Source organism: Trachypithecus francoisi, unplaced genomic scaffold (genome assembly GCF_009764315.1).
Source record: "Trachypithecus francoisi isolate TF-2019V2 unplaced genomic scaffold, Tfra_2.0 Lachesis_group10, whole genome shotgun sequence".
Lineage (NCBI taxonomy): Eukaryota > Metazoa > Chordata > Mammalia > Primates > Cercopithecidae > Trachypithecus > Trachypithecus francoisi.
The window spans coordinates 105448758-105475645 of NW_022681455.1; the positions used below are offsets into that span (position 1 = coordinate 105448758).

The window sequence follows — 26888 nt, forward strand, 5'->3', positions numbered from 1 at the left end:
GATAAGTAAATTTCCAAGATAAAAATTCAATTCTTACACCGAAGCTGCAGATCCAGACATTGACTCCTCCTTGCTGCCCCATCTTTTTAATCCCATGAAGAGGGCGAAATATCAAACTTCTCTATGAAACATAATAAAAATAGCTGCAAAATGGTTTCTTTTATATTTGATTTCCAAAATTCATAGTGTAGAAGGTTGTAAATCCCAGCAGAAAAATTCACAATTTTGATCCTTGTGCCATTTTGGACTTGGAACGGTCTAAGCATTCAGAGATATGATTAAATCCTCTCGTCAAACTATGTGGTGAATGGTTGCTCAAAGTAATAACCTGATCACATGGAGGCTGGGGAGCTTCCATCCCTTTCCAAGTTCTCACTGTCAATGGCTTAGCTGAGTTATTGATTGTGAGGGATAAGTCCTTGCTGTTGGCGTCTTTATCCTAAGTTTAAAGTGTACATCTCCTGACCCAAAGTGGGAGAAATGAGATTTTCTCCCATCCAGCTTTGACATCATTTCCTGTGTAGCTTGGGAAAGATGCTTAACCTCTCTGGTCCACAATTTTCTTCAGTGTAATGAAGGGATTGTTGTGTATACTTTGTCTTCTCATAGAAACAGGATGTGTTACACATGTTTAGTACATGACTTCCATACAGTATGAGCTCAAGAAAGCCTCACTAATTAAAGAGAAGAATGATTGAACTAGTTAATATTCCCTTCCTATTTTTCAAAGCATTTGACATACAAGGATAAGGTTTATGCTTACTAATTATCCTTATTAATAAAACTAAACTTAGCCTTACTCTTCACACCAGAGGGATTTTACCATTAAAATATCCTTTTAAATTTGAGAGAGAACAGTGAAAACCCAATTAGAAAAATGCTGTCACTCCTGAGGCTTCAGCTCCCATTTGATGACTCTTACATTCCATGCCCAGGCCCTACTTCTCCAATGAGTGAACTGAAAGTCCATACTTCTGGTGACTTACTTGAAAGTCCATCCAGTTGTCTCACACAAACACCTCCCATTTACAATCCCAACCCAAGCTCAATTCATTTTCCCCAAACCCATTTCTTTTCAATTTACCAATCCTAGGTACTAAGATCACAGTTGACATAATTTTTCAGATAAGGATGCTTAAAATCACACTGGCAACCTCGAATCAGTCATCAAATCCTGATAAATCTGCCTCATCAGTGTGTTTGCTTTCATTCAACAGATATTTATTGTGTACCTGTTATGTTTCAGGCACAGTGTAAAGAACTGGATATACAATGGTAAACAAGAAAGCAAGATTCCCTGCCCTCATGGAGCTTACATTCTGGTAGGGCAGTCAGACCCACCCACCCACACACATACACAAAGCCAAAAAGCAAAATAAGTTTAAAGAGTTGTCATCGGTACAAAAAAAAAAAAAAAAAATGGTGACCTGCTTTCCATGGAAAAGGACACATGTTTTGTTTGTATGAGGAACTGAAAGATGGCCAGTCTGGCTGGAGCATCGTGCACTGAAAGGAGGATGGAGCTGAATGACACTGGAGAGGTTCACAGGGCCCTGTTCATGTAAAGCAACAAAGTAAAGGCATCAGAATTCATTTTAAGTCTTTGGGAAGCCAGTGAAGAGGTTTAGGTTATGAAGTCATGTGATCTAGGTTGTGTGTTAAAAGTATCCCTCTGGCTTTTTTGAGAAGAGGTTAGGAAGCAGAGGATCAGCCAAGAGGTGGTGTCAGTCTTCCAGGTCAGAGATGACTGTGGCCCAGACCAGGCTGACGGCAGTACAGGAGCAGAGAAGTCTTTCCTCTTTTCCATCTCCAAATTACTGGATTATTTCAGGCCCTTATTCTACCTCATTTTGACCTTTGCAAAAGCCCTCCTGGGGCACACCTCTGGGTTTACATGCTCCTAATCTGTTCTCCACACTGCCTGCCAAATAAATTTTGCCCCTCTTCTGCTCAGAGACTCCAACTGCCCAACCTGCATTCACCTCTGTTGTCTTATAAAGCTTCTCAAAAAGAGGTGAAGGATATGTCACAATGACCCAGGAGTAGTTTCAAGTACTCCTGACCTGGTTCCGCCTGACATACAGAGCCATGATCTCTATACTTTTAACCAATTCTCCAAGAGGTGTAAAGAAACTACTCTTTTATCTTCCCTGTCACCCCCAGAAACCCAGGCCTAAAAAAGATAACTTAGCTAAACCCAAGATCTGTCCAGAATTTCCACAGCTGGCCTGATCTCCATTCACACTCTACAGCTCACCATGTCCTTCCTGTTATGTTTTATTTTCTTCCTTCAACTTGGAAGGAGATAAAATATCTTCTTGCATTGTCTAGGAGGGCAAATAGGTAAATAGGTGACTATAAGACAAAAAGGTGGATACTTTGGTATAGGGTTGAATTATCAAAAGATGTCAGGAAAGGTAGTAAGATTCATTCTGAATCCTCAAGTAACTGGAGCAAGGTTTATAAAATAAGATTTTGATGAATTAGTGAATGAATCAATGAATGAATGATGAATAGAAACAACACCCATTACTTGAGGAAAAGAACAGAAGCGTGTTCCTTCTTTTAGCTGCATAGATGGTATAAAACAGTGATTACTTTAGAAATAAGGAAAGACCATTTAAATTAAGACTTCTTTTAAGGCAATGTGCTCTAAATGAAAAAGGACTCCACTAGTTGGGAAAGACATTTTATTTCCAAGTTTCTAAGCGTGTTCTACAAACAATAGAGGCTTAAAGAAAAAATAAAAGATAAAAAGAAAAAAAAAAAGAAAAACAAGTATTCTTAACTACTGAAAAGTAAACAGCCTTTTTAAAAAAGACTTCAACATAAAAATGCGAAAATGTAGTTGTCATCTCTAATCCAAATACATTCCTAGAGAAAAGGATCATCCATGGTGACAGGGTTACTTACAGCTGTATACTTATTTAAATGCTATTCATATTCCTTTTGAGTTATTTCTTCATTGCAAATTCAATTGGAGATCTGTGCAAATCTAGCAAAATATTCTTTGGATTACAAAAACTATATAAAAAAGGAACACAACCTGCAATTATGGAAGTATTGAGAATCCGTAATTCTTCACTGAGATGAAAGATGCTAAAGTGACATTGTCCACAGAATGTATTCCATTGAAGTGTTCAGCCCAATTTGATTTCAATGCAAAGTAAAATGGAAGTGAGCACTTCATAAAAAACATTTCTTTGTATGCATGTTGACTAAATCATAAAAAATAGTATGTAACATATCAAGAAATGCTTGAAACAAACTTTCACAATAAAGTCAGGAAAAAACTGTAAAAATTGTCTGCAATCCAAGAAAAAGCACGTGCCCTGTGTGTAGGGGGAAAGAGGGAAAGCACTTGCAGTGTGACTTTGTATGGTCTTTCCCCAAGTATTGCTACGTTTCGACCTTTGGCCCAACTGAACAGGTGAAATGCCCTTCACATAAGTTTCAATCCCCAGTAAACTAGCTGGGATGCAGGGGACTGTAGACACACTCCCGGACCAAATGGCATTGACCCTCAGAATCCAAAATGGTCCCTGCCCTCATTCTGAGCTTACGGCCCCAAGCATATTCTAAACAAAGGTTTTTTTCTTTTTTTTTTTTTTTTGAGACGGAGTCTCGCTCTGTCGCCCAGGCTGGAGTGCAGTGGCCGGATCTCAGCTCACTGCAAGCTCCGCCTCCCGGGTTTATGCCATTCTCCTGCCTCAGCCTCCCGAGTAGCTGGGACTACAGGCGCCCGCCACCTCGCCCGGCTAGTTTTTTGTATTTTTTTAGTAGAGACGGGGTTTCACCGTGTTCGCCAGGATGGTCTCGATCTCCTGACCTTGTGATCCGCCCGTCTCGGCCTCCCAAAGTGCTGGGATTACAGTCTAAACAAAGGTTTTTGAAATGAATTGCCCTTTCTCATTAAAACGTAAAATGCCACATCATTTTACAGTTAGTTAAAATTATAGGAGGAAAAATAAGCAGTTTCAACTGTAGGAGTCTTATAATAGCCTGGTAAGTTCAACATAAGAAAAAATAGAATAACATTAGAGTCTGGGGCAAATTTGTATTTTGAGTCTAGTCTCCCAGTCCCCCAATGCTCAGTGTGGGGCACAGAATATATACCTGGAACATTAGAGTTCTGATAGCTCCATTCCCTCATGGATTCATCTCTCATAACCATCAAATTACTGATATACAAGATAAATGCATATTATATAACACATATTGCAAAGTCATAGACTGACCTAGTTCTTTCACATCCTTTTTTAGAAGATGTATGTGAAGAGAAGCCGGGAGGTTAACACCAAGAATGTACAAAAAAGCTTTACATGATGTTACAGAATCTTCTCTGAAAAAACATTTGTAAAACATATTTGATTTTAAATAAACAATAAAAGCATCAGACAGACTACAACAGATCATAAATAGGGTTATTAAAAGATCACAATTAAATTAGAAATATAAATGGATCATTAGAAATACTTAACTTTTTTTCAATGTTAAGAATCAAACCCAGAATTAAAAAAGAATCTTTTTTTTTATTTCAAAGGTTGCTTCTTATATTGAAGCTCATATTAAAGCAACAGTACAATGTTCATAAAATATAAGTGTGATGCCGTAACATTTTCTTACATGTCAGAATACTGATATTTGTATGTATACTAAAATAAGAACTTTAAAATTGTACAAATAGATACATTAAAAATGACATAGAAATAGGGCGTCTCTCACTGAAACAAGACAGTTATATCTGGCACGTATTAGTTTAAGATGAAAGTAGAAGCAAAAAGATTTACAAGAATCAGCAGTAACAAGATTGATGCTCAAGAGACATAATTGTACATTGTATTGTACATACATTGTATGGGTTTAAGCTGGCTGAATATTATATATTTCAAGTTTAAAAATGCACTACATATAGAGTGTCCGGAGTTTAAGGCGAAATTACAGCTCAGAACTGTTGTCCTTTCTAATTTTGTGGAAGCTTCTTTGACAACTTAAAAAAGAAGAAAGACTTGGATGTTCATAACACATAAACAATTTCCCTTCATTGTCAGTTCAGCGTTAGACTTCTCCTTCACTTAAATATTTTGTATGCCAAGTGTTTTTTTTTTTTTCTAGCGAAGTTGATAAACAACTTCAATATTTGCCTTTTTGTGAGAAAAGGTATTTCACAGTATTTACCACTTTGATGTCCTCGCAGTTTTATTAAATGTATCCTCTCTGTAAAACTTTGCCTGTTTTAAATGAGCCTTTCCTTGATTTAAAAAAATACCTGTTTACACATCTTCTAGATTCTTGAGAACGCCAGACACAGTTCTTAAGGCCAAATTTGTATCGTTATTGTTAAGAATCGTCATCAAAAGTGTCTTTGGAACCATACAAGTCTGCTAGTTTCTTAAAACGAGGTCCCCAGTTCTGTAGGTAATCATAGTCCAAGTCTGAATCTGTGGTGGCCGACTCTAGGGAGCTCAGGGACCCGGCCACTGAGCCCCTGCCTTCATAACCGTAGATTTGAATGGAGTCATAAGGAGGAGCTGTGGGGTCATTGTCTGCCTCCTGTATTCTCGTGTTGATGAAGTCATCGACATCCACGCTGTTGGGCGCTGGCCGGAGCCCAGGTCTAGGCATGTACTGATACTCAGGTTTGATGTCTTTGCGGGGGATAAATCCATTGATACCATCAGGATTCTGGAGGGTGGCAATATCAAAGGCTTCTGTGTCTTCTTCCCCACCCCCTTCATCATCATAAGTAATGATGTTCTCACGGACATCTTCTTCCTCAAAGACAATGAGTGGTTCTTTCTTTTGCCTTCTCAGGGTCACGAACAATACTACAATGACTGGAGGGAAAGAAAAAGAAAGTAAGCATTCCTTAAGTTCAGTATTCCTGGGTTCTTCTACCAGAGGAACTCTGATTACTATAAACCATGAGGTACAAATGCTCACAACTGGAAACGGTATAGGAAATGAGAGCTTTGCCTGGAATTCCCAGGGATGTGTAAAATTGACCTCTGCCTGGCTCTTCCTCTACAGATGCTGTCGTGAAAACATTACGTCCAACAACTTGGAAGGTTGGGACAACTTTGAACTTTTAATAAATGAAATCCAGATACAATTTAGAAGTCATCTTCCTAAGAACTAGGCCGATTCTAAACATGTTGGTCTGTAGTCTCTTAGGAGTGGTAATGCCAATTTCTCTTTGCAAAGGAAGGTAGCTGTTTTTCCAAGGTTTAAAAATGAGGACATGCAGAGCCCTCAGGGCCTACCATCTTATAGGGGGTGATGGCTAGCTCCTGCCAAAGGATGGCTAGCTCCTGCCAATGTCTGAGAAAGAGCACTGGTCCTATACTAACTTAATGGGAAATCTTATCATAAGTCTGGCTGGACTCTCTGTAGCCACCACATAGAGGAAAGGAAGTTTATAAAGACCCTCAGAAGACAAAATCTTCTGTTTATTTTAACATAGGAAAATAGCATCAGCTGGAACCCAGATAAAGCAATCTCTTGTCTTCCCTGGGAGAGGAGGTTCCTTTAAGCTTGGGCAACCTATGAAGGGTGATCAGAGTCATTTATAAGAAAGTTCAGGCACAGTTTAATTCTTCATTGATTCCCTCTGTTCCCCAAGAGACTTCTACAGTGTTCCATTAGAGGGCTCTCCCACACACTCAGCAAGGCTGAAGAAAATACTTGTGGCTGAATTTGGCACTCCAACTGAGCACCCCTCTGGCTCCACCATTGCTCTGAGAAGCAGGGATGGAAGATTGTATTTGCCCTGGTCTTCATGTGGCTCCCAAAGCTCTGTGCCTTGTTTTTGTGGGCACTTTCACGAGCACAGACCACTCCTTTTCACTTTTTCTGTTTGGCAGACTCTTTTTTCTTTCATTATGGATACATTTCCTGGGCTCCCATCCTGACACCAGACAGGACTAGTGGCACCTTTTTCATGCACCAGCCTGGCCCTGTTCTTACCCTCATTATAATATTTATCACATGGTTTACACATCTGTCTCCACTTCTATTAACTTTTTAGGGCTTTTGTATTTTACTTCCTCTGTTTGAAATATTCATCTATCCAAGCCTCTGTCCCCAGCTGGACAACTCTCAGCAGCCAACCTGTATGTCACATCCTCCAGGAGGATTTCTTTGACCTTCCCAGGCAATGTTAGGTGCCCAGGCTGGAGTGCGATGGCGCTATCTTGGCTCACTGCAACCTCCGCCTCCCGAGTTCAAGTGATTCTCCTGCCTCAGCCTCCCAAGTAGCTGGGATTACAGGCATGCACCAACACACCCAGCTGATTTTGTATTTTTAGTAGAGACAGGGTTTCTCCATGTTGGTCAGGCTGGTCTTGAACTCCTGACCTCAGGTGATCGGCCCGCCTCCACCTCCCAAAGTGCTGGGATTACAGGTGTGAGCTACCGAGCCTGACCCATGTCAGGTGCTTTCTACTCTGCCCCAACCATCTTGTGTTCATGTTCCTATTACAGCACCCACCATGTCCCTCAGTTTATCTCTTCATGCATACTTTCCTTGATATTCTGTGAACCTGTCGAACACACAGATCTCATAGACTCTTCTCTTTATCCCTCAGGACCTAACATAGGGCCTGTTGCCCAGAGAATACCCAATAACTATTTGCTGAACTGAACTCACTGGCTCTTTCCTATGGAGTAAAGAGTTTATCTCTTCATGCATACTTTCCTTGACATACTGTGAACCTTTTGAGGACAGAGATCACACAGGCTTCTTCTTTTTATCTCTCAGGACCTAACATAGGGCCTGTTGCCCAGATAATACCCAGTAACTATTTGCTGAACTGAATGTACTGGCTCTTTCCTATGGAGTAAAGTTCCATGAATTCATTCGAGGTAGGACCAAGCACCATGGGAGAAGTGTAGGTTTGGTGTCAGATATGCATAGGTTTGAATCCTGATTTGGTCAGTCACTAGTTCTGAGACTTTGGGACAAAATGATCTTCCTGAGGCCCAGAAATGGTAAATGTTATGAGGACCAGCACATGGCTTTTCTACAGAATAAGCCACAGATGAGACAGAAGTGCAGAAGAGGGGCACCTAAGCAGGGGCAGGTGCAGGAAAAGCTTCCAAGGGGTATCCATGAGCTGAGGTGTTAGAATAGATGTTATAAATGTAATTAGTGGAGGGGTTAGAGTCCTGCTTCTTCCTTCTTCCAGTTCCCGAGTCCTTCCTATGCTATCTTTTGCTCCTCCTTATGCACCTAATGTCCCTAAGCCGTCTCCTTTATCTTGTGAGACAAAACCATTGCTAATACACCAGGTTTCTGCCCAAATTCCTCTTATGCCAAACCTTCTCTGATGTCCCTGAAGCCCCCTAGTGGCTCCAGCCCTGTGATGGCCAGGCAAAATGCTCATGACTTTCCCTGTTCTCCGCAGGAACGCAACTGTCTGCTCCCCCCAATATTCCGTCAAATGCACCAGGCAGACAACCCGCATCTCGTCCTGGCAACCACCACTCCGCCCCACTACTCCACTTCTTGTCTTAAACCGTGTCGACAGTCATAACAGGGTCCTGGTTACCAGCCTGTATTTGAGAAGGGTGTGTTTCAAGGAGGGGTATCCGCTTGCCAGGCCCTTCCTGCAGGGGACCAGGAAGCGCCCTTACCCAGGAGAATGACGATGCAGGCGAGGATAGCGATCAGCGCGCCTGTGCTGAGGCCCGCGTTCAGAATGTAGGCCTCCGCGTTGCAGGAGAGCAGTGCCCCATTCACGTCGCACCCGCAGACTTTGATGGTGAGGGTGTTGGTGCTACTCATGGGCGGGATGCCGCCATCGCTGATCACTATGGGCAGGAGGTACAAGTCCTGCTTCTGCCGACTGAACCCTCCACGCCGGGCGTACACCCCTGCTGTGTTATCTGCAGAAAGAGGGGAGACAGGCCGTGCGCCCAGTCAAGACCATTGGAATCACAGTGGCTCTCTGTTCGGCAGATCTGAGGGCACTCTCTTATCATAAAGGTTAACCACCAGAATTGTTCTTACTTGTTCTTTCATCTAAGTATCTGCAGAAGCCACCGCCATTTGGCATGATGCGATCATGAAACAAGCTATCTGCATTTTGCAATACATTTCAGAAACAGGCTCTTTTGGATTTGGTAGGGAATTTCCACTGAAGAACGGGCAAGAGCCAAACAGAAAATGGTGTGGCAGACTTGCCAGTTCCCCCAACACCCTCAGCCACCCGGTTAAACACGTCATTCCTCCTGCTTAGAATGATTTGAAGTTTGTTGCTCACATGACTCAGCGCACTTCTGCCTGCATGGTGGATGATCAGATATTATTTCCCTAACCTAGACTTCACTTTGCCTTCCAGGCTCACACCCTCCCTTTTCCCACAGAAAATGGTGTGGCAGGCTTGCCTTTGAAGGGAACTGCCTTCGGTGGCAAGCCTGCCGCACCATTTTCTGCTGGGTTATTGTTCCTTCTTGAAATTCCACAAGAAAACATGAGCTTCAGCAATCTATTCTATGTTAGCACAGGAAATATTAATAATTAATTATTCAAGTGTGTGTGAGGAAACAAATGTTTTCTCATGTGCAAACTTCCTACTTTATGACAAGCGTTTAGCCAATTTTTGTTTGCATATATTTTTTAAAAAGAAATTCCAAGTCCACCTTCAACCTTACGCAAACTAGGAATCCACTCATTAGTCATGAAAATATATGTGCTTTAAAGAGAGGAACTACTTTATAACCCTTGCAGGAGATTGATGGTTTCTTTAAAACCCCAACACCATCAACCACCCAATTAAACATGTGACTCCTCCTGCTTAGAGTGATTTGAAGTTTGTTGCTCACATAACACAGCACACCTCTGCCTGCATGATGGACTATCAAATGTTATTTCCCTAATCTAGACCTTACCTTGCTTCCCAGGCTCACCTCCTATGTTTTTCCACATGGACCAGCTGAGCCTGGCATCAAGAATTCAATTCTGTCCCCCAAGAATGCCACACTCTTCTGTGCGCCTGGTCTTTTTATCCACTGCTCTCTTGCCCAAAATAACTGTTCCTTTTATCATAACAGTTGTATTTCTCAGGCCTCAAAATAGAATTCAAAAGTCATCTCTTCAGGGAGGGCATCCAAGACCTCTCCCATCATCTCTTGTGTGACCCACCACACTGTATATTCTTACAGAAATACAAACCTACTCTTCTGTCATGATTTGTTGACATAACTACTTTGACCTCTGTGAGACTGCGAACTTCTTGAGAATAGGGGATTTTTATCTGATTCCTCTCAGTCTCTGCAGGGCCAGAAACACAGCAGACATTCAATAAGTATTTGTTGAACAAATGGCATAACTGTGTTCTGGGAAGGATTTAACCAAAATTCCAGATGTTGGCTTTTCTGTATTTCCCAATCTTTCATAGCCTTTGCCCCTAAAATACTTCCCCATCATGTTTTCTCCACCAGTTGCAACTATTTTTCTAAGATGTATTTTCTAGTGGGAAAGCATTGGTATTATAAAACAGTAGAAAATTTTAATATGTTCCATCAAATTACACATACATGCATACATACACACACATACAATGAACTTCTGGTATGGTCTGCCTCTGTTTGTGGGTTAAGAATCAGGATTTATAGCAACATGAATGTTATGACTAGCATCACGGCCCAATAGCTGGTAGGCTTTAAATAGGTTGACAGGATTTTGAATTAGCTCCTGTAGTAGGGAAAAAAAATCTCAGACTTTCAAAATTATTTAATATATTTTAGGTTAAAGAAAATGTATAATCTTCCCTTGGTATTTGCAGGGGATTGGTTCTAGGACCCTCCCCTGAATACCAAAATCCAGGGATGCTCAAATCCCTTATATACAATGGCATAGTATTTGCATATAACCTACAGAGATTCTCCTATATGTGTTAAATGATCTCTAGATTACTTATAATACCTAATACCATGTAAAAGCCATGTAAATAGTTATGATACTGTAGTTTCAATTTTGTATTTTTTTCACTGTTGTATTACATTTTTTGTTGTTTTCTGTTTTTCTCCCCAAACATATTTGATGTTTGGTTGATACATTGGTTGATATATTGATGTATGGTTGGCTGAATCCACAAATGTGCAACCCATGAATATGGAAGGCCTACTACAATTTATTTTCTGTTAGATTATTTCTATTAGAATATATGTGTGTGTGTGTGTGTGTGTGTGTATGTCAGATTCATTCTTATTTACGGATGAGCAGAAATTTTGAGTATTGCAGATGGTGAGGTTTTGTACTCTCTGGCTCTAGTAGACCTTATATGACCAATTCTTTGTCCTTCACTGCCAACATTTTGTCCAAAACAATGCAGAACAGCTAGCCCTCAATTCTGTATTTTCTGAATTTTGTATGACTGGCATACATATCTCTTATCACTGGGGAAAATTATATAAAAATTGTATATAATATGAAGTAGGATGAAAAAAATAAAAGTAAGCTATTCAAATAAAATGATAAGTGAAAATGCAGTTACCTGACTGTTCTTTTCTCCTCTAGGCTGTACATACCATTGTTCCACACTTAGCAATTATAATAAAAATTACATATCTATAATAAATTAATACAAAATATATTTTCTCTTCTCGTGTATGTTTTCATAGTTAAATTAGACTCTCACAAATTGACAGTTACAATATCTACTCCATTTTAATGATCTGAAATGTCCATGTCATCATGAATAAAATGAATGTTGAAAATTTAACTGAATTTCTAGGTCAAAGATAACTCTTTGATATGGGTGACATGCCCAGCAGATGACTTGCTTGGTTTACATATTTGGTCCTACTGTTTTACCCATAGTGTCATGGCTGGAAAGTGTGTGAAGAGAATATTTTTGTTTTAATAAACTTGTGGAAGTCATAATTTAAAATCTATTCTTCAATGTGCCATCCATGCACTTCCAGATCACAGCAGGTTGGGTTACTGAGGAAGGTAATTGAAACTCAAACACCAACGGAAAACATGGATCTGGGCATGACATTGGCACGTGAATTCAAGATGTTTCATATTCTGAACAACTAAGTCCTCTCCAACACACAGAAACCACTACATAAAAGCTCATCAAAGTACCCAGCTGACCAAACCATTTACAATCTCTTGGTGATAGATCAATAGAATCATGAGAACTTTTCAAATCTCTTCTATTAAAACATGCTTTACATATGGATTTTAAGATGAGTTCAAGAAGTGGGAAAGAAATGGACTAAGGCTTTCTTTGTGGGAAAATACTAATTATCTGCTTTCAATTGGGTAATTTTTCCCAGCTAGAGCCCCTTTTGTTCATCTTTAAAATTAGGAGATGGATGATAGCAAGTATGCTTCATGGGGTTGTTATGCAACTAAATAACATGATAGAAATCAGTGTTTATCCTCTGTGCTGTGCTTCCAGAAGGCTCAGGGAATTCTTCTAACAGAAAACTGAACACACATTACTGAGATCCTCCAGGGCTGGTGAGTTGGTAAAGGTGAACACGGTTGGTAGGAGACGTGTCTAGCAGCCTGGTTTGGCATTTAGGCGGTCTGTGTTGCTTGAGTCTATAAAATATTCCCCCTTTAGATCCAGGTTGTTCCAGGACCAATGGGAGTGTGAGCCTTCTCTCAGACGTGACATTTCTGAGTGGCATTTCGGTATCATGGCCTGTCCTTCTTGTGATCCACTCTGATCACTGATCAAAAATAGTCACTATGGCCTAGCGTGGTGGCTCATGCCTGTAATCCCAGCACTTGGGAGAATCAGGCAGGCAGATGACTTGAGGCCAGGAGTTCAAGACCAGCCTGGCCAAAATAGCAAAACCCTCTCTCTACTAAAAAATACAAAAAAAATTAGCTGGTGTGGTGGCACATGCCTGTAATTCCAGTTATTTAGGAGGCTGAGGCAAAAGAATCGCTTGAACCTGGGAGGTGGAGGTTGCAGTGAGCCGAGATTGTGCCACTGCACTCCAACCTGGGAGACAGAATGAGATTCTAAATCAAAAAGAAAAAAAAAAAAATCCACTATGGGTTGGTATGATGGTTCACACCTGTAATCTCGGCACTTTGGGAGGCTGAGGTAGGAGAATCTTTTGAAGCCAGGAGTTCTAGGCCAGCCTGGGCAACATAGCGAGACCTTGCCTCTAAAAAATAAAAAGTTAAACAATTATCCAGGTGGAGTGACCAGCATCTATAGTCCCATCTACTTAGGAGACTGATGCCAGAGGATTGCTTGAGCCCAGGAGTTCAAGGTCACAGTGAGCTGTAATTGCACCACTGCACTACACCATGGCTGACAGAATGAGACCCTGTATCTAAAAAGAAGGAAAAAAAAAGTAGCCACTGTGGTCAAGAACTTCTTGAAAAACAAATCTGGACACACAAATAGAAATATAAACAAACAACAATAAAAAAAGAAAACCCGGCCGGGCGCGGTGGCTTAAGCCTGTAATCCCAGCACTTTGGGAGGCCGAGACGGGCGGATCACGAGGTCAGGAGATCGAGACCATCCTGGCTATCACGGTGAAACCCCGTCTCTACTAAAAAATACAAAAAACTAGCCGGGCGAGGTGGCGGGGGCCTGTAGTCCCAGCTACTCGGGAGGCTGAGGCAGGAGAATGGCGTGAACCCGGGAGGCGGAGCTTGCAGTGAGGTGAGATCCGGCCACTGCACTCCAGCCTGGGTGACAGAGCAAGACTCCGTCTCAAAAAAAAAAAAGAAAAAAGAAAAAGAAAACCCTTTGCTAGAAACTAAGTTTTCACCCTATATTTGACTACATATTAGCTTTCAACTCCCTATCCATCTCTGAGTGGGTCCTCTTGCATTGGACACATGCGTTGCCGAGGTTAATGGATAATCCAAGAAAAAAAGAGATTCAGTGAAAAAGAGATTCAGTGAGGACATATTTCCAGGAAAGTGTCAGATTGGCTCCAGGTTAATAAGATGAAACAGAAGAAGACAAATATTCCATCACTTTAAAAATTTCCATAGAGATTTCTTAGATCTTTTTCTTATATAAAGATTGTAAAAAGCAAAAAACTCAATCTTCGGGGTCAAACAGGCCTGGGTTTGAATCTTGAATCTTGTACATATTAATTGCCTGACTTTAAACATATTTTCTAGTTGTCTTGATTTTCCATATTCTCATCTATGAAACTAATAATTTTAGGTTACATTTGATTCCATTCACAAAGTTACTTAGTACAGCTGCCAGCCTGTTGGCGATGCTCAGTAAATATTAATTCTTTTCTGGAAGTTCTTCTCTTTGAGCAGTAGACTAATGAGGAAGGGAAACTTATTGGCAAAGAGAGGAAAGTGAATTCTTGGAAATGTCATTGTAGCTCTGAATGTAATTGCCTATGCAGAAGGACTCTTCATTCAAGGTAAGAAAATATTTCATATTCTTCAGTCCTGGGCAATATATTTCCCATGACAAGAAAATGTTTTTCAAGCATCTTGGTTTTTGATCTTGACACCGGTGTTTTCATCCCTGGCCACAGATATGTAACCAGTTGCATGTTTTCCCCCACTTAGGCCAAAACTTGCAAATAGGGCCATTAATTATCAGAATATGTCATGCACAAAGTGTAGTGTTTCTATTAATGTAAAAGCAAATTCAGGCTTCTAACTTTTAGTACAACCTAAACTCCTAATTGCATGCTGCTTTTACTTGTACACTTTTTCGTTCCACTAATACAATATAAAAGTTCCTGATAATGATGATCTCCACAGTACCAGTTGGGGGAATACCAGTATAGGCATTATGATGATGATGTAGCCCAATGGAGAAATAAATAAGACTGGCAAGCAAGGGGAACATTAAGATGGAGAGAGAAAGAAGCCCTTGATTGATAGACTGCACTGGGTGACAACCCTATGTTAGCAAAAAAAGGAAAAAATTAAAAGCAGATCAAAGTGGGCAGTATATGGACCAGCTCTTGCATATTGAAAACTTGAAAACAGGAAGCACCAGAGCAAAGGACCAGGACCCACTGCCCTCACCATGGTGTCACGAGAGAGGCTTATCCCAGGGAGACGGCATCAGTCATGCAGCAGCTTCCCGAAGGCTCTGCAGATGTTCTTCCTTACCAATCCTTTTCCTCTGTCCATCTCTTCTCTGAAGCTAAACAATCCTCACAGCTTGACCTGATCAGAGACATTCTATCCTATTAAAAAAGGCCACAGGGCACTTCAATCTGGGGATCCTCTCTGCAGACTGTTGGAAAACTGAGAATGTAGGCCAAGACTTGCTCCCAGGGAGGTATTTTGTTCACTGCTGACCTAAATCTGCCTACCCTACATTTCTGCCCAAACCTCAGAGAGGAAGTAGATCTATCTACCACATGAAAAGCTACCACACACTTGAAGACAGGTATTCAGTCACTAGCAGAATAATCATTATTTGAGTACTTTGCTCTGGCCTACACCACTTTCCTTAGAAATGTGGCAATAGCTCTGTCAAGATAATGGAAAAAGTATTCCTGTGCCCACACATGCCCGTGCACACACACACACACATCTATATATATAATATATAAGCACATACATAAAATTTATATATAGTGTGTGACTAAAAAGTATTAGTAGAGTTATAAGCTTCAATAATTTCAGAAGTATAGATGACACACAATTACAAAGGCACCATTTGAGCATTTAGTTATTTTGATTTCTTTACACTCATTTACATTTGTGAATTTTGAAAAATTAATTTTAAGTTTTGATGTCAGTCAGTGTTTACCATCTTCAATCCAAGGGACTGAAATAATGGAAATTTCACAGAATGTTGTAAAAGTTTGTGACAATATACTCCTGATGTTATTACTGATCAACGATGAACTTACTAGTCTGTGTGTACACCTCTATTTTCTTGCCTTTCTGAATACCCTGTGAGCTCTCTACCTACCTGTCATCACTGCATAGTTTGAACATTTCACAGTCCATCATGATTGAATGTCTGACCTCTTCACCAGACAGTAACCTCCTTGAGGGAAGGGGCCTGGACTTATATAGCTTTTCACTCATCTTTGAGCATTTAGGCATTTAGTACTGTTGTGTGTATTGACAGAATAAATGGCTGAATGCTATTCTTTCCAATGCATCTCTTATCAGTCTGACTTTTCCACACAGTCAGATTTTACTGATTCATCACCTCACGGTCCATTTCTAGTTTCCATCTTCTCCAACTCCTTCTAATGTTGCTTATATTTATATTGCGGATTTGCTTTTTCTAAATATCTTCATCTTGCTATCTTATTATTCTGTTATTACTATTATTTAAATTGAAGCAAATTTAACTAAGCAACATTGATTGAACTGCTAATATGGGCAAACGCTGTTGTTTGTTACTTTTACATACCTTATCCCAAATAATGTTTCAAACTCTGTGAAGAGTATAATGACCCATATCTTATAGGAAACAAAACTGAGAAACTAAGAGGGAAGCAATTTCTCATAAGGACATGGAAAATAACAGAACTAGAATTTGAAGTCCCCTAGGTTTCACTGAATTTTATAAGCACATAACTGACGCTGGAACACTGACATTATTGCATTCCAATTAAACAAGTTTTTTTTTTTCTAATATCCACAAAAGGTTGGTTAATTAGTTGAATTCCATCATAGCTTATAGTTAGGAAAAAAAAAAAAAACCTCAGTTTCTAGATAAAAGAACAGTTCTTAGAAACCTAAGAATTTTGTGGCAAAGGGACTCACAAAAAATCAGGGGTGCTCATTCAACAGCTGTTCCCATAGCGTTTCCAGACATACATCTATACACACAAACACACACCCTTCACAAACAAATCAATGTGAAGAAGGCAAGAAGAAACCTATTACTTTCCCAATATTTTGGAAGAAAAGATATACTACAATGAGGCAAATTCTATGAACGATGAGCCTTAATTAACATGCTAATGAAAATAATTGACCAAGACTCTGATGTCTATAATGTCTCCTAACTGAATTAGGGAGCTACACACCACTGTTCTTCCAATTATTGCCTTTTGTACTGAGAAATCTGCAAAACGAGAAGTACAAGAAAGAGTAACATGATAGAAATACTTGCCTGTGTGCGTGTGAAATTCAAGCATGTGTGTATGAGATATCCAAGTACGCAGTTTGTTAGCATTAAGAGACTTTTCATTGTTACATTTAATCACATTTCTTAAAATCAACTCTGCTTTCACTTATGTTTGATAATAATTTTCTCCTTGTTGGTAGGGTAAATAGAGAGAAAAGAACATACTGCCCACGTATTTCTTAGTTTAAGACAAAGAAAACTACCAAGATATTCAGGTGGATATTGACATTTAGGGTCTTTAAGCTAACTAGTTAAGTCAGTGACCACATGCAACCTTGAAAGAATGATGTCTGATCTACCAAGAAGATCTATTTATTTTGTTGTTGTTGTTGGGTTGGGGAGAGAGCGGGTTCCCAGACAAACTCTGTTCTGTGTGAGACAAACTGCAGCAATGAATTTTAGGAAGAAAAGAAACATAATTATTTACACAAGTGAAAATGTCAGGGCATTAAAAGACATCTGCCATTTTGATCTCCCAACAGAGCATCTTCCATATTGGAGCAATTAAGGACGAAAAATAAATCCTACAAAAATCTGTTTGGCTATCTTTAAATTATGAAAGTGAAAAATCAGAAGCATGTTTGCATGCTAGTTTGTGTTGCTCATAAGAAATATCCTTAGTTTAGGGGGTAAAAAAAGAAAGAAAGGCCTTTATTTGCCAATTGGTTTAATCTGAGTGAATCTGTCTTGGCTATCCTTACTAAACCAACACTGCTTTCCATGCAAACATTTTGTTGTTTATTTATGTCTTTGCTTGCCTGCTTTCTTATTTTTATTTTTTTTAAGCAGTGCAAACTCAACTCTAAATGTTTCAGTGCTCATTGATCTGCCACACGGCCCATCTTGGATGTTACACTTGGAAAACTAATACATCAGAAGGTCATCTCATTCTGGCCCCTAACCCTAGGTCTCCAATACAGTTTTGTGGAAAAGTAAATGAATGAATGGATGAAACAATGGAAGGGCTGGGTGATGGAGTACTGAGTTCTTCAGAATATTCTGGCATCAAATTTGTTCTTTTTTTCATCCTGAAGCTTGTTTCATGACAGATTCGTTCTTTCCATAATAACTAATAGTAACTAATTCTTGAAAGTTTTGAAGAAGATTATATGTTACGAAGTGTTTTCTCATCCACTCCTTTACTTTTAATTTATGCATTTAGTCAACCCATTTTTCTTAAATGTTGGGATACTGCCCTCACAGAGCTCAGATTCTAGTGGGAGACAGGGAAATGTATTATATGATTAGAAATCAGAGTGATAAGAAAAATTGACGTTAGAGCAGTATTCCTGGAGCACTAGGAAGAAGCAGCCCAAATGGCCTGAGATGTTAGGCCAGACTTCACCTAAGAGATGACTTTATGTACAGTGAGACTTAAAGGAGGAGGGATAGACAGGGGGAGTAAATTCCCTGCACATGGACATGTGAGAGCATGGCATATTTCAGAAACTTGACATGGTTTCAAGTTTCTGAATCTTAAGATTTAAGGTAGCAAGAAAAACGAGATGGTAGAGGTAAAGTGTGCAAGGAGTAAAGCATGGAATGTCTTGCTCACTAAGCCATGGAGTTTCAGTTAAATACATAGGAAATGGACAGGCAGGAAAGAATTTTAAAAAAAGAGAGAGAGAGAGAGAGAGGCATTGTCGGGTTTTTTTATTGAGGATTGAGTGAAGTGGGGGTCAGGCTGGAGTCAGACAGACCTGTTTGGAGGTCACCACGTAGTTACAGCTTCTCTGTGGGTAATTCCATTCATGGTCACTATCAAAATTAGTTGTGCTTTCACAATATAACTAACTTTGCTGGATGGGCTTTTCGGGATTCCCTGAAATCAGATTCATATTCACTGTGAAAGCCTTCTTTTAGGATGCTTCCTGGCACTCATCTCTTTATGATTATAGAAGGACGGAAAGAAGAGGCTGTCATAGGGAGCTTAAGAAATATCTAGAATCTGATGAAAGGCACACTGACACTAACTAGAGGAGAAGCATCAAGGACAGAGAAGGCCAAGTCAAATAGGGAAGGGGCTTCATGGTATACAAAAGGCTACTCTTAACATTGATTTACTTGAAAATCCTGAGTATTTTTGTTATTGTTATAATAGAAACTCATTGAAAACTCCTAAAATTTTCCTTTGCTGCTCAAGTGACAGAAGAACGTTCTGACAGCCATGTAACCCCATGATCTGATAAACCCTCAATTCTAATTGAGATGGCCCATTGTAAAGCATGTAGCCCTGGGGTTCTGAGATCCTGGGAGGTATTCCAATTTTGGTACCAGTTTTTAGTATGTCAGTGCCTTTATCTCTCAAATTGGCAGCTTGATTCATATGGTGTGATAATTTACAACTGTTTCATAAATTATTATTAGGATTAATTATATATCAAATATTCAGATATTAATATTAAAATTGTTCCCCCTTTAGAGATGAAGAGCAAAGCCAAGCCTTTAATCTCTAGGCCTTGCTTTTTCCTCTGTACCTTATCAAATAATTGTTGTTTGGAATAAGAGGTTTGAAAATTAAAATTATGAAGTTAATATTAGAATATTGCATTTATAATTACGAGGTCATTAGGTCTGCAGATAAAACTATACTGTCTTCTTGTTAGAATCAAAAAATTGTGATAAACATTAAACATTTATTTTTTAGTAACACAAGAATGTAAAGTTTTCTCTCTCTCTCTTTCTCTCTCTCTCACACACACACACCCCAAAACACAAATCTTAATTTTAATCTAACACTCAGTATGATGTTTAATGATGAAACTCAAGAACTAATTTCCCTATTAAAGTAACAAGTAAACCAAGTATGGCCATTACTATTGTTATGATATAGCACATACCTGAAAAGTGTAAATCTATGCAATTAGATGAAAAACAAATATTTTAAAAGATGAAACAAATTGCCATTAATTTTTATGTAGTTATTGCTCTAGAAAACCCAGGAAAATCAGCTAAGTTTTATCACTTTGTAATAATGCCCAATAATAAATAAATAAAAGAGTTATAACATACTAAAAATAGTGACTAAGAAAATAAAATTAGACCAGATTCAGTCCAATCTGATACCTAAGAAGCTTGGAAGTCACCTCTCCATCCAAATAAAAAGCCAGACAAACTAGAATATTAACAACTTTTCCTAGATTCATAAGAGAATTGAGTTTACAGGGCAAAGAGCTGTCCCCAAATTGGAGACAGACACGTAGATATAGAGAATCGAACTTACGAGGTTAGGAACCAACAAGCAAAAACTTCCTCAGGAATCAGTGCTGGGGTAGAAAAACCTGAACTGTAATTGACAAATTGATGGAGGCCCAGCATGGAGAAATTAAAAACTCTAGGGGAACCCAGTCACAGGACCTCCCCCCCGACCCCCGCCACACACATGCACATGTACACTTTTGTAATTTTTACCTCCAGGAACTCTACCTGGTTCTCACAGGGAATATCAGAGAAAAATTCCCTCATGCTACTAGTAGGGGGAGGAAAAAAGGAACCATTTTGAAATACGCCAGAGCATTCTGTTCTTAACAAGGTCTGATCTTAGAAAAAACTTTCAAAGGAAGCCCAATCTTCTGGGATTTTATCAGAGACTAACTGACCTGGGGAAAAGAAACTTCCAACTCTAGGCCACCCTAGGTATCCTGTCCCAGCAAAGGAGCGAGAAAAAAACAACTAAGGAGCACTTGTGAAGTTTACAGTTCGAGGCACAAGCTTACTAAAAACTGAGACCCAGTCATAGGACTATGGAGTGCTAGCCCTTCTTTAACTTACTGTCACATTGTTAAATGCTTATTTATAGCAGTTCCTGTTACCCAGAACACCATTTCCCTTATGAAGAAAAAAATTACAAGGCATACTAAAAGGCAAAACAAAAAATCCTACAATCTGAAGAGACAGAGAAAATACCAAAACCAGGCACACATGTCAGAGATGTTGGAATTTTCTGGCTGGAAATTTAAAACAACTGCGATTAATATGCTAAGGTCTTTAATGGATAAAGCGGACAACATTCAAGAATAGATGGGTGATGTAGCAGAGAGATGGAAATTCTAAGAAAGAACCAAAAGAAATGCTGGAGGTTAAAACACCCACAGAAATAGAGAATGCCTTCAATGGGCTCGTTAGTAGACTGGACACAACTGAGGAAAGAATCTCTGAGCTTGAGGACAGATCAATAAAAATCTCTAAAACTGTAAAGCAAAGAGACAAAAGACTGAAAAAATAATACCCCAGAATATCCAAGAACTATGGAACTATAAAAGGTGAAATATATATGTGATGATAATACCAGTAAGAGGAGAGAGAACTAAACAGAAGAACTATTTGAAACATTTATGACAGAATTTCTCCAAATTAATGTCAGATACCAAACTACAGGTGCAGAAAGCTCAGAGAACATCAAGTTGAATCAATGCCAAAAAGAAAGTCCCTACACCTAGTCATATATTCAAACTACAGAAAAATCAAAGATTTAAAAAAATGCTGAAAGAGGTCGGGAGAAAAAAACCCACCTTACCCATAGAGGAACAAAGATAAGAATTACATCCAACTTAAGAATTACATCCAACTTCTCAGAAATCATGCCAGGAAAAAGAGAATAAAGTGAAATAATTAAAGTATTGAGAGAAAAACTCATCAACCTAGAATTCTCTAACTACCAGAATTATCCTTTAAAAGTGAAGAAGAAATACTTTTTCAGACTAGCAAAAATGGAAAAAAAAATTGTTGCCAGTAGGCCTGCCTTGTAAGAAATGTTAAAATAAGTTCTTTAGAGAACATGGGTCAGAAAGCTGGATATACAGAGAGAAAGGAAGAGCGTGGAAGAAGGAATAAGTGATGAAGATTATTTTTCTTATATTTTAATTGACCTAACACATAATAATTTGTTCACAGTAATAATTGCAACAATGTATTTGGTTAGGTATGCTTATTCATATATACAGTGATGATTCCCTTAGTGACAGGGAAGCATCCTGAGAAATGCAATGTTAGGAAATTTCCTCCTGTAAACATAGTGTACTTAGACAAACATAGATGGTTTAGCTTACTACACATATACCCTGTATGGCATAGCCTAATGCTCCTAGGCTGCAATCCTATACAGTATGTTACTCTATTGAATACTGTAGGCAATTATAACACAAGAGTAAATATTTGTGTGTTGAAACATAGAAAAGGTTCAGTAAAAATATGCCATAAAAGATAAAAAATATTATGCCTGTAGGGCACTTAATATGAATGGAGTATTTGGGACAGGAAGTGGGTGAGTCACTGAGTGAGTGAATGTGAAGGCCTAGGACGTTACCTTACACTACTGTAGACTTTATAAACACTGTACACTTAGGCTACACTAAACTTATAAACATTTATTTATTTTTTATTATACTTTAAGTCCTACAGTGCATGTGCACAACGTGCAGGTTTGTTACATATGTATACATGTGCCATGTTGGTATGCTGCACCCATTAACTTGTCATTTACATTAGGCATAAATCAACCTTAATTTTTATTATTATTATTATTTTACCTTTTAAACATTTTTGTTGGCTGAGCATGGTGGCTCACGCCTGAAATCCTAGCACTTTGGGAGGCCAAGGCGGATGGATTACCTGAAGTCAGGAGTTCGAGACCAGCCTGACCAACATGGTGAAACCCTGTCTCTACTAAAAATACCAAAAAAAAAAAAAAATTAGCTGGGTGTCGTGTTGTAATCCCAGGTACCTGGGAGGCTGAGGCAGGAGAATCACTAGAACTCAGGAGGCAGAGGCTGCAGTGAGCCGAGATCGCACCACTGCACTCCAGCCTGGGCGACAGAGCGAGACTCCATCTCAAAAAAAAAACCATTTTGTTAAAAACTAAGACATAAACCCACATATTAACTTATGCCTACACAGGATCAGGATTATCAGCATCACGGTCTTCCACCTCCACATCTTGTCTCACTGTAGGGTTTTTCAGGGGTAGTACCACACCTGGAGCTGTTGTCTTCCATGACAAGAAGGCCTTCTTCTGGAATACCTCCTGAAGGACCTGCCTGCAGCTATTTTAAAGTGAACTTAATTTTGATAAATAGAATGAGTACACTCTAAAATAATGTTTAAAAGTGTAGTTATAGTAAATACTAGATGATAGGCATTTTTCAGCTCCATTATAATCTTATTGGAACATTTTTGTATATGTGGTCTGCTGCTGTCCGAGATATTATTATGTGGTGCTGAAACACACACACGCTTACTCATGAGTGAAATAAGCGATAGCAATGATATAAGGAACAAGAGGGAGAAATAGCAATTAATTTCTTACTATAAGGTACTTGTACTACCTGTGAAGCGGTATAGTGTTATTTGACAGCAGACTTGGATTAATTGTAAATGTATAGCTCAAACTCTAGGGCAATCCATTAAAAAGTAAAAAGAAAAAAAAAAAGAAGTACAATGGCAGTGGTATGGTTTAAAAGGACAGAAAATAGAATCACATAAAATACTGAGTTGAAATCTCAAAAGTCAGAAAAATAATAGAAAATATTATTTTAAAATTACTTTATAATATCTTCCAAAATGTAAAGTAGCTAACCATAAACTTAATACGAAATGCATGGTACAAAAATGAAGAAAACTACAAAGACTTCGTGATCGTAATAAAAGGAGATGGGAAAAATATTTTAAAAATTTTAGTTCTTCTTAAATTGATCCATAAATTTAAGATAAACTCAATAAGATTCACAAAAGTACCTGTCTGGCACCTGAAAAATAATTCTAAGTTATATCAGAAAGAATAAAAAAAGCAAGATTTATAAAATAGTAATAAAATAAAAATAATGTACAGACAGCATCTGTCAGGTTTCAACATATGTATGTATAAAATTATTAAAGAAAAATGATACCAGAGTAAATAGACAGAATGGGAAGAATAGAAAGTTTAAAAAAATCTAATCACAAAAAATGTAGAAGACAATAAAGATAGTGTTACAAAGCAGTTGGACATGACTAAATATTTCATAAATAATATTTTTAAAATGGTCAACTAGTGGGGGGAAAAGATATACAAGAGAAGAAGAAAAGATAGGTCCATGTTGATACCAATTTTGGGTGAAGAACACCTTGCTAAGGATAATAGTAAATAGAGAAAAACTGATACAAAAAGTGTAACATCTATACTTAAGAACACAGCAGAATCAGAATTAAAAGAACATTAAAACATTAGGAACGTCTATGCAGAATGGATGGTAGGTCAAAGGTGAATAGCATTAATAGATGAACAGCCTTCACAAATCAATTGCAAACAGACAAATATATAATTTAAGAGGTGGGCAAAGGACATAAACAGCTAATGTATACGAATAAAAGAATAACTGATTAACAATTATTAAAAACATCTGGCTTTAAGTGATGAAAGTAACTGGAACTTAAAATGTTACATCTAACTTCCCAAACTGTCAATGATTAAAAAGAGTAATACTAACTAGAATTGACTTGCATGTGAGAAAATAAAACCTCACCTGTTTTACTAATGGTATTAAAAATGGTATAACATTTTTGATGAACAGTTTATTAATTAAGTAGCAATTGCTTTTGATCCAGTAATTCCACTCTAGGAATTTAGTTTGTTTGTTGTTTGTTGCACTCCAGACTGTCACCCAGTCTAGATTTGATGCTTTTTTTTTTTTTTTTTTTTTTTTTTTTTTTGAGGCGGAGTCTCGCTCTGCCGCCCAGGCTGGAGTGCAGTGGCCGGATCTCAGCTCACTGCAAGCTCCGCCTCCCGGGTTCACGCCATTCTCCTGCCTCAGCCTCCCGAGTAGCTGGGACTACAGGCGCCCGCCATCTCGCCCGGCTAGTTTTTTGTATTTTTTAGTAGAGACGGGGTTTCACCATGTTAGCCAGGATGGTCTCGATCTGCTGACCTCGTGATCCACCCGTCTCGGCCTCCCAAAGTGCTGGGATTACAGGCTTGAGCCACCGCGCCCGGCCTAGATTTGATGCTTTTACTCAGCATGATATAAACCATTATCTCAAGTTTTCTATGGAAAGCAGTCACCCAGTCTGGAGTGCAGTGGTGCGATCTCAGCTCACTGTAACCTCCACCTCCAGGGTTCAAGAAATTATCTTGCCTCAGCCTCCCGAGTAGGTGGGACTACAGGCTCATGCCGCCATGCCCCGCTAATTTTTGGTATTTTAGTAGAGACGGGGTTTCACCGTATTGCCCAGACTGGTCTTGAACTCCTGAGCTCAGGCAATCCACCCGCCTCGGCCTCCCAAAGCACTCTAGGAATTTATCCTGAAAGAATAATTAGATATTTGATGAAAGTGTGGAAAACAATGTACGTGCTTACAGTCAACTGATATTATATATCCTCATAGTTGAAGTTAGAACTACAACTTGAAAATATTGACATAAATATACTGACTTGTATCACATACTATTAAGTGGGAAAACAAGTGGACATGTATTTAACAGTTGCTTTTCTATCTTTTTTTTCTTAAGAAAAGAAATGTATGCAAAAAAAGGATATATAAATAACAGTGACTATTTCTGGGTAGTCTATTATCAAGTTATTTTATTGTTTTAATATCATTTTTGCTGGTTTGTATTTTCCAATTTCCCTGCAAGAAATAGTTATTAATTATGTAATAGAAGCAAATTATAAACTTCTTTGCCAATATATTTTACTACAATTATTATGGCTGTGATTAAAGTGAAAATTGAAGAACCTTGTCCTCCTCTGTTCACACATTCCCTGGAATCCTAGATTAATCCATAAATTAAATTTCAGAATTGGCCTCTTCTGAGATTGTTATTATTGACAATGAGATAAACAAAGACTTTTTGAAATGAATTTACTAGAAGAGACACGAGCTTTATATTCATTTTACCATGTGCCATGTACAACCAACAGAGCCCTCCAAATATTTAGATTTAGTTTTTGCACTTATTGCTGTGTGACCTTGGGCAAATCACTGACCCTTCTGATGTCTCATATTCCTTCTTTATCTTAAAATTGGATAAAAATACACCACCTGCCTGCCCTGTGCGGCTGTTTGAAGAATTAGGTGAAACAATGACATGAGAAGGTTTTATAAACCAGTTAAGAGCTACATAGAGGAGAGATATTATCTCAGTCTTTCTTTTTCTTTGCACTTTCCTCATCCATTACATATTTCTTGTGATTTAAGAGATGCCACATGCCTGATATTTTCAAAGTAAATGCATCTCAAAACCTGGGCGAACCAGCTCTTCCTCTGCCCGAACAGCACCATTCCTGATATTAATAGCCCAAGATGGACTTAAATGTTGAAGAATCATCCAGTATTCTACTTTCCTGCTGCCTGCTGAGTCGGCTTTGAAGCTCAGGCTGCAGAATGGAATAAGATAAAATGAAATAAAAAGCTTGTGTGTATTAAGATGGCTTTTCCTCTTATATTTCTAAAAACGCCGAACGCTTATGCCGGAGTTTAGGCAAACACAATACTGATTATTTACATGGCATAATGGAAGTAAACACTCAAGGAGAAAGAGACTTGATGCTTTTACTCAGCGTGATATAAACCATTATCTCATGTTTTCTATGGAAAGCAGTCTCCGCCGAGAAATTTGGTAACTCAGTAGGCTATTAATAGGATGTGGAATGTGATTACTCCTTTTGGATTACTTCAATATGTAATTACTTTTAGGAGCTAGTAGAAAGAAACTCTATTAAATGATAATTATAGGACTGTATTTGCTATAAGGTTCTGTAATAGCTTTAAACATGGGAGTTTTCATTAACTGTTTGCCATAGTTAATAAAGTAATTTTTCTTAAAAAGTAGCAATTTCCTGC

General features: G+C 38.6%; 1 protein-coding gene and 1 long non-coding RNA gene across 5 annotated transcripts in view; one reads left to right on the forward strand and one right to left on the reverse strand.

Moving 5' to 3' along the window:
• Positions 1-1225: 1225 nt before the first annotated feature.
• Positions 1226-4484, forward strand: LOC117087897. The gene is made up of 2 exons (XR_004438941.1): positions 1226-3588; positions 3886-4484. It is a non-coding gene; the product is annotated as an uncharacterized LOC117087897 (long non-coding RNA).
• Positions 4485-4512: 28 nt separating this feature from the next.
• Positions 4513-26888, reverse strand: part of CDH11 (cadherin 11) — a 177913-nt gene continuing 155537 nt past the window's right edge. For all 4 annotated transcript variants that reach the window (XM_033218672.1, XM_033218671.1, XM_033218673.1 and 1 more), the window contains 2 exons: positions 8635-8886; positions 4513-5837 (listed from right to left, as the gene is read on the reverse strand). In XM_033218672.1, the coding sequence (XP_033074563.1) occupies positions 5341-5837; positions 8635-8886 (749 nt within the window). In that variant the 3' untranslated portion in view covers positions 4513-5340. The remainder of the gene's footprint in view (positions 5838-8634; positions 8887-26888) is intronic.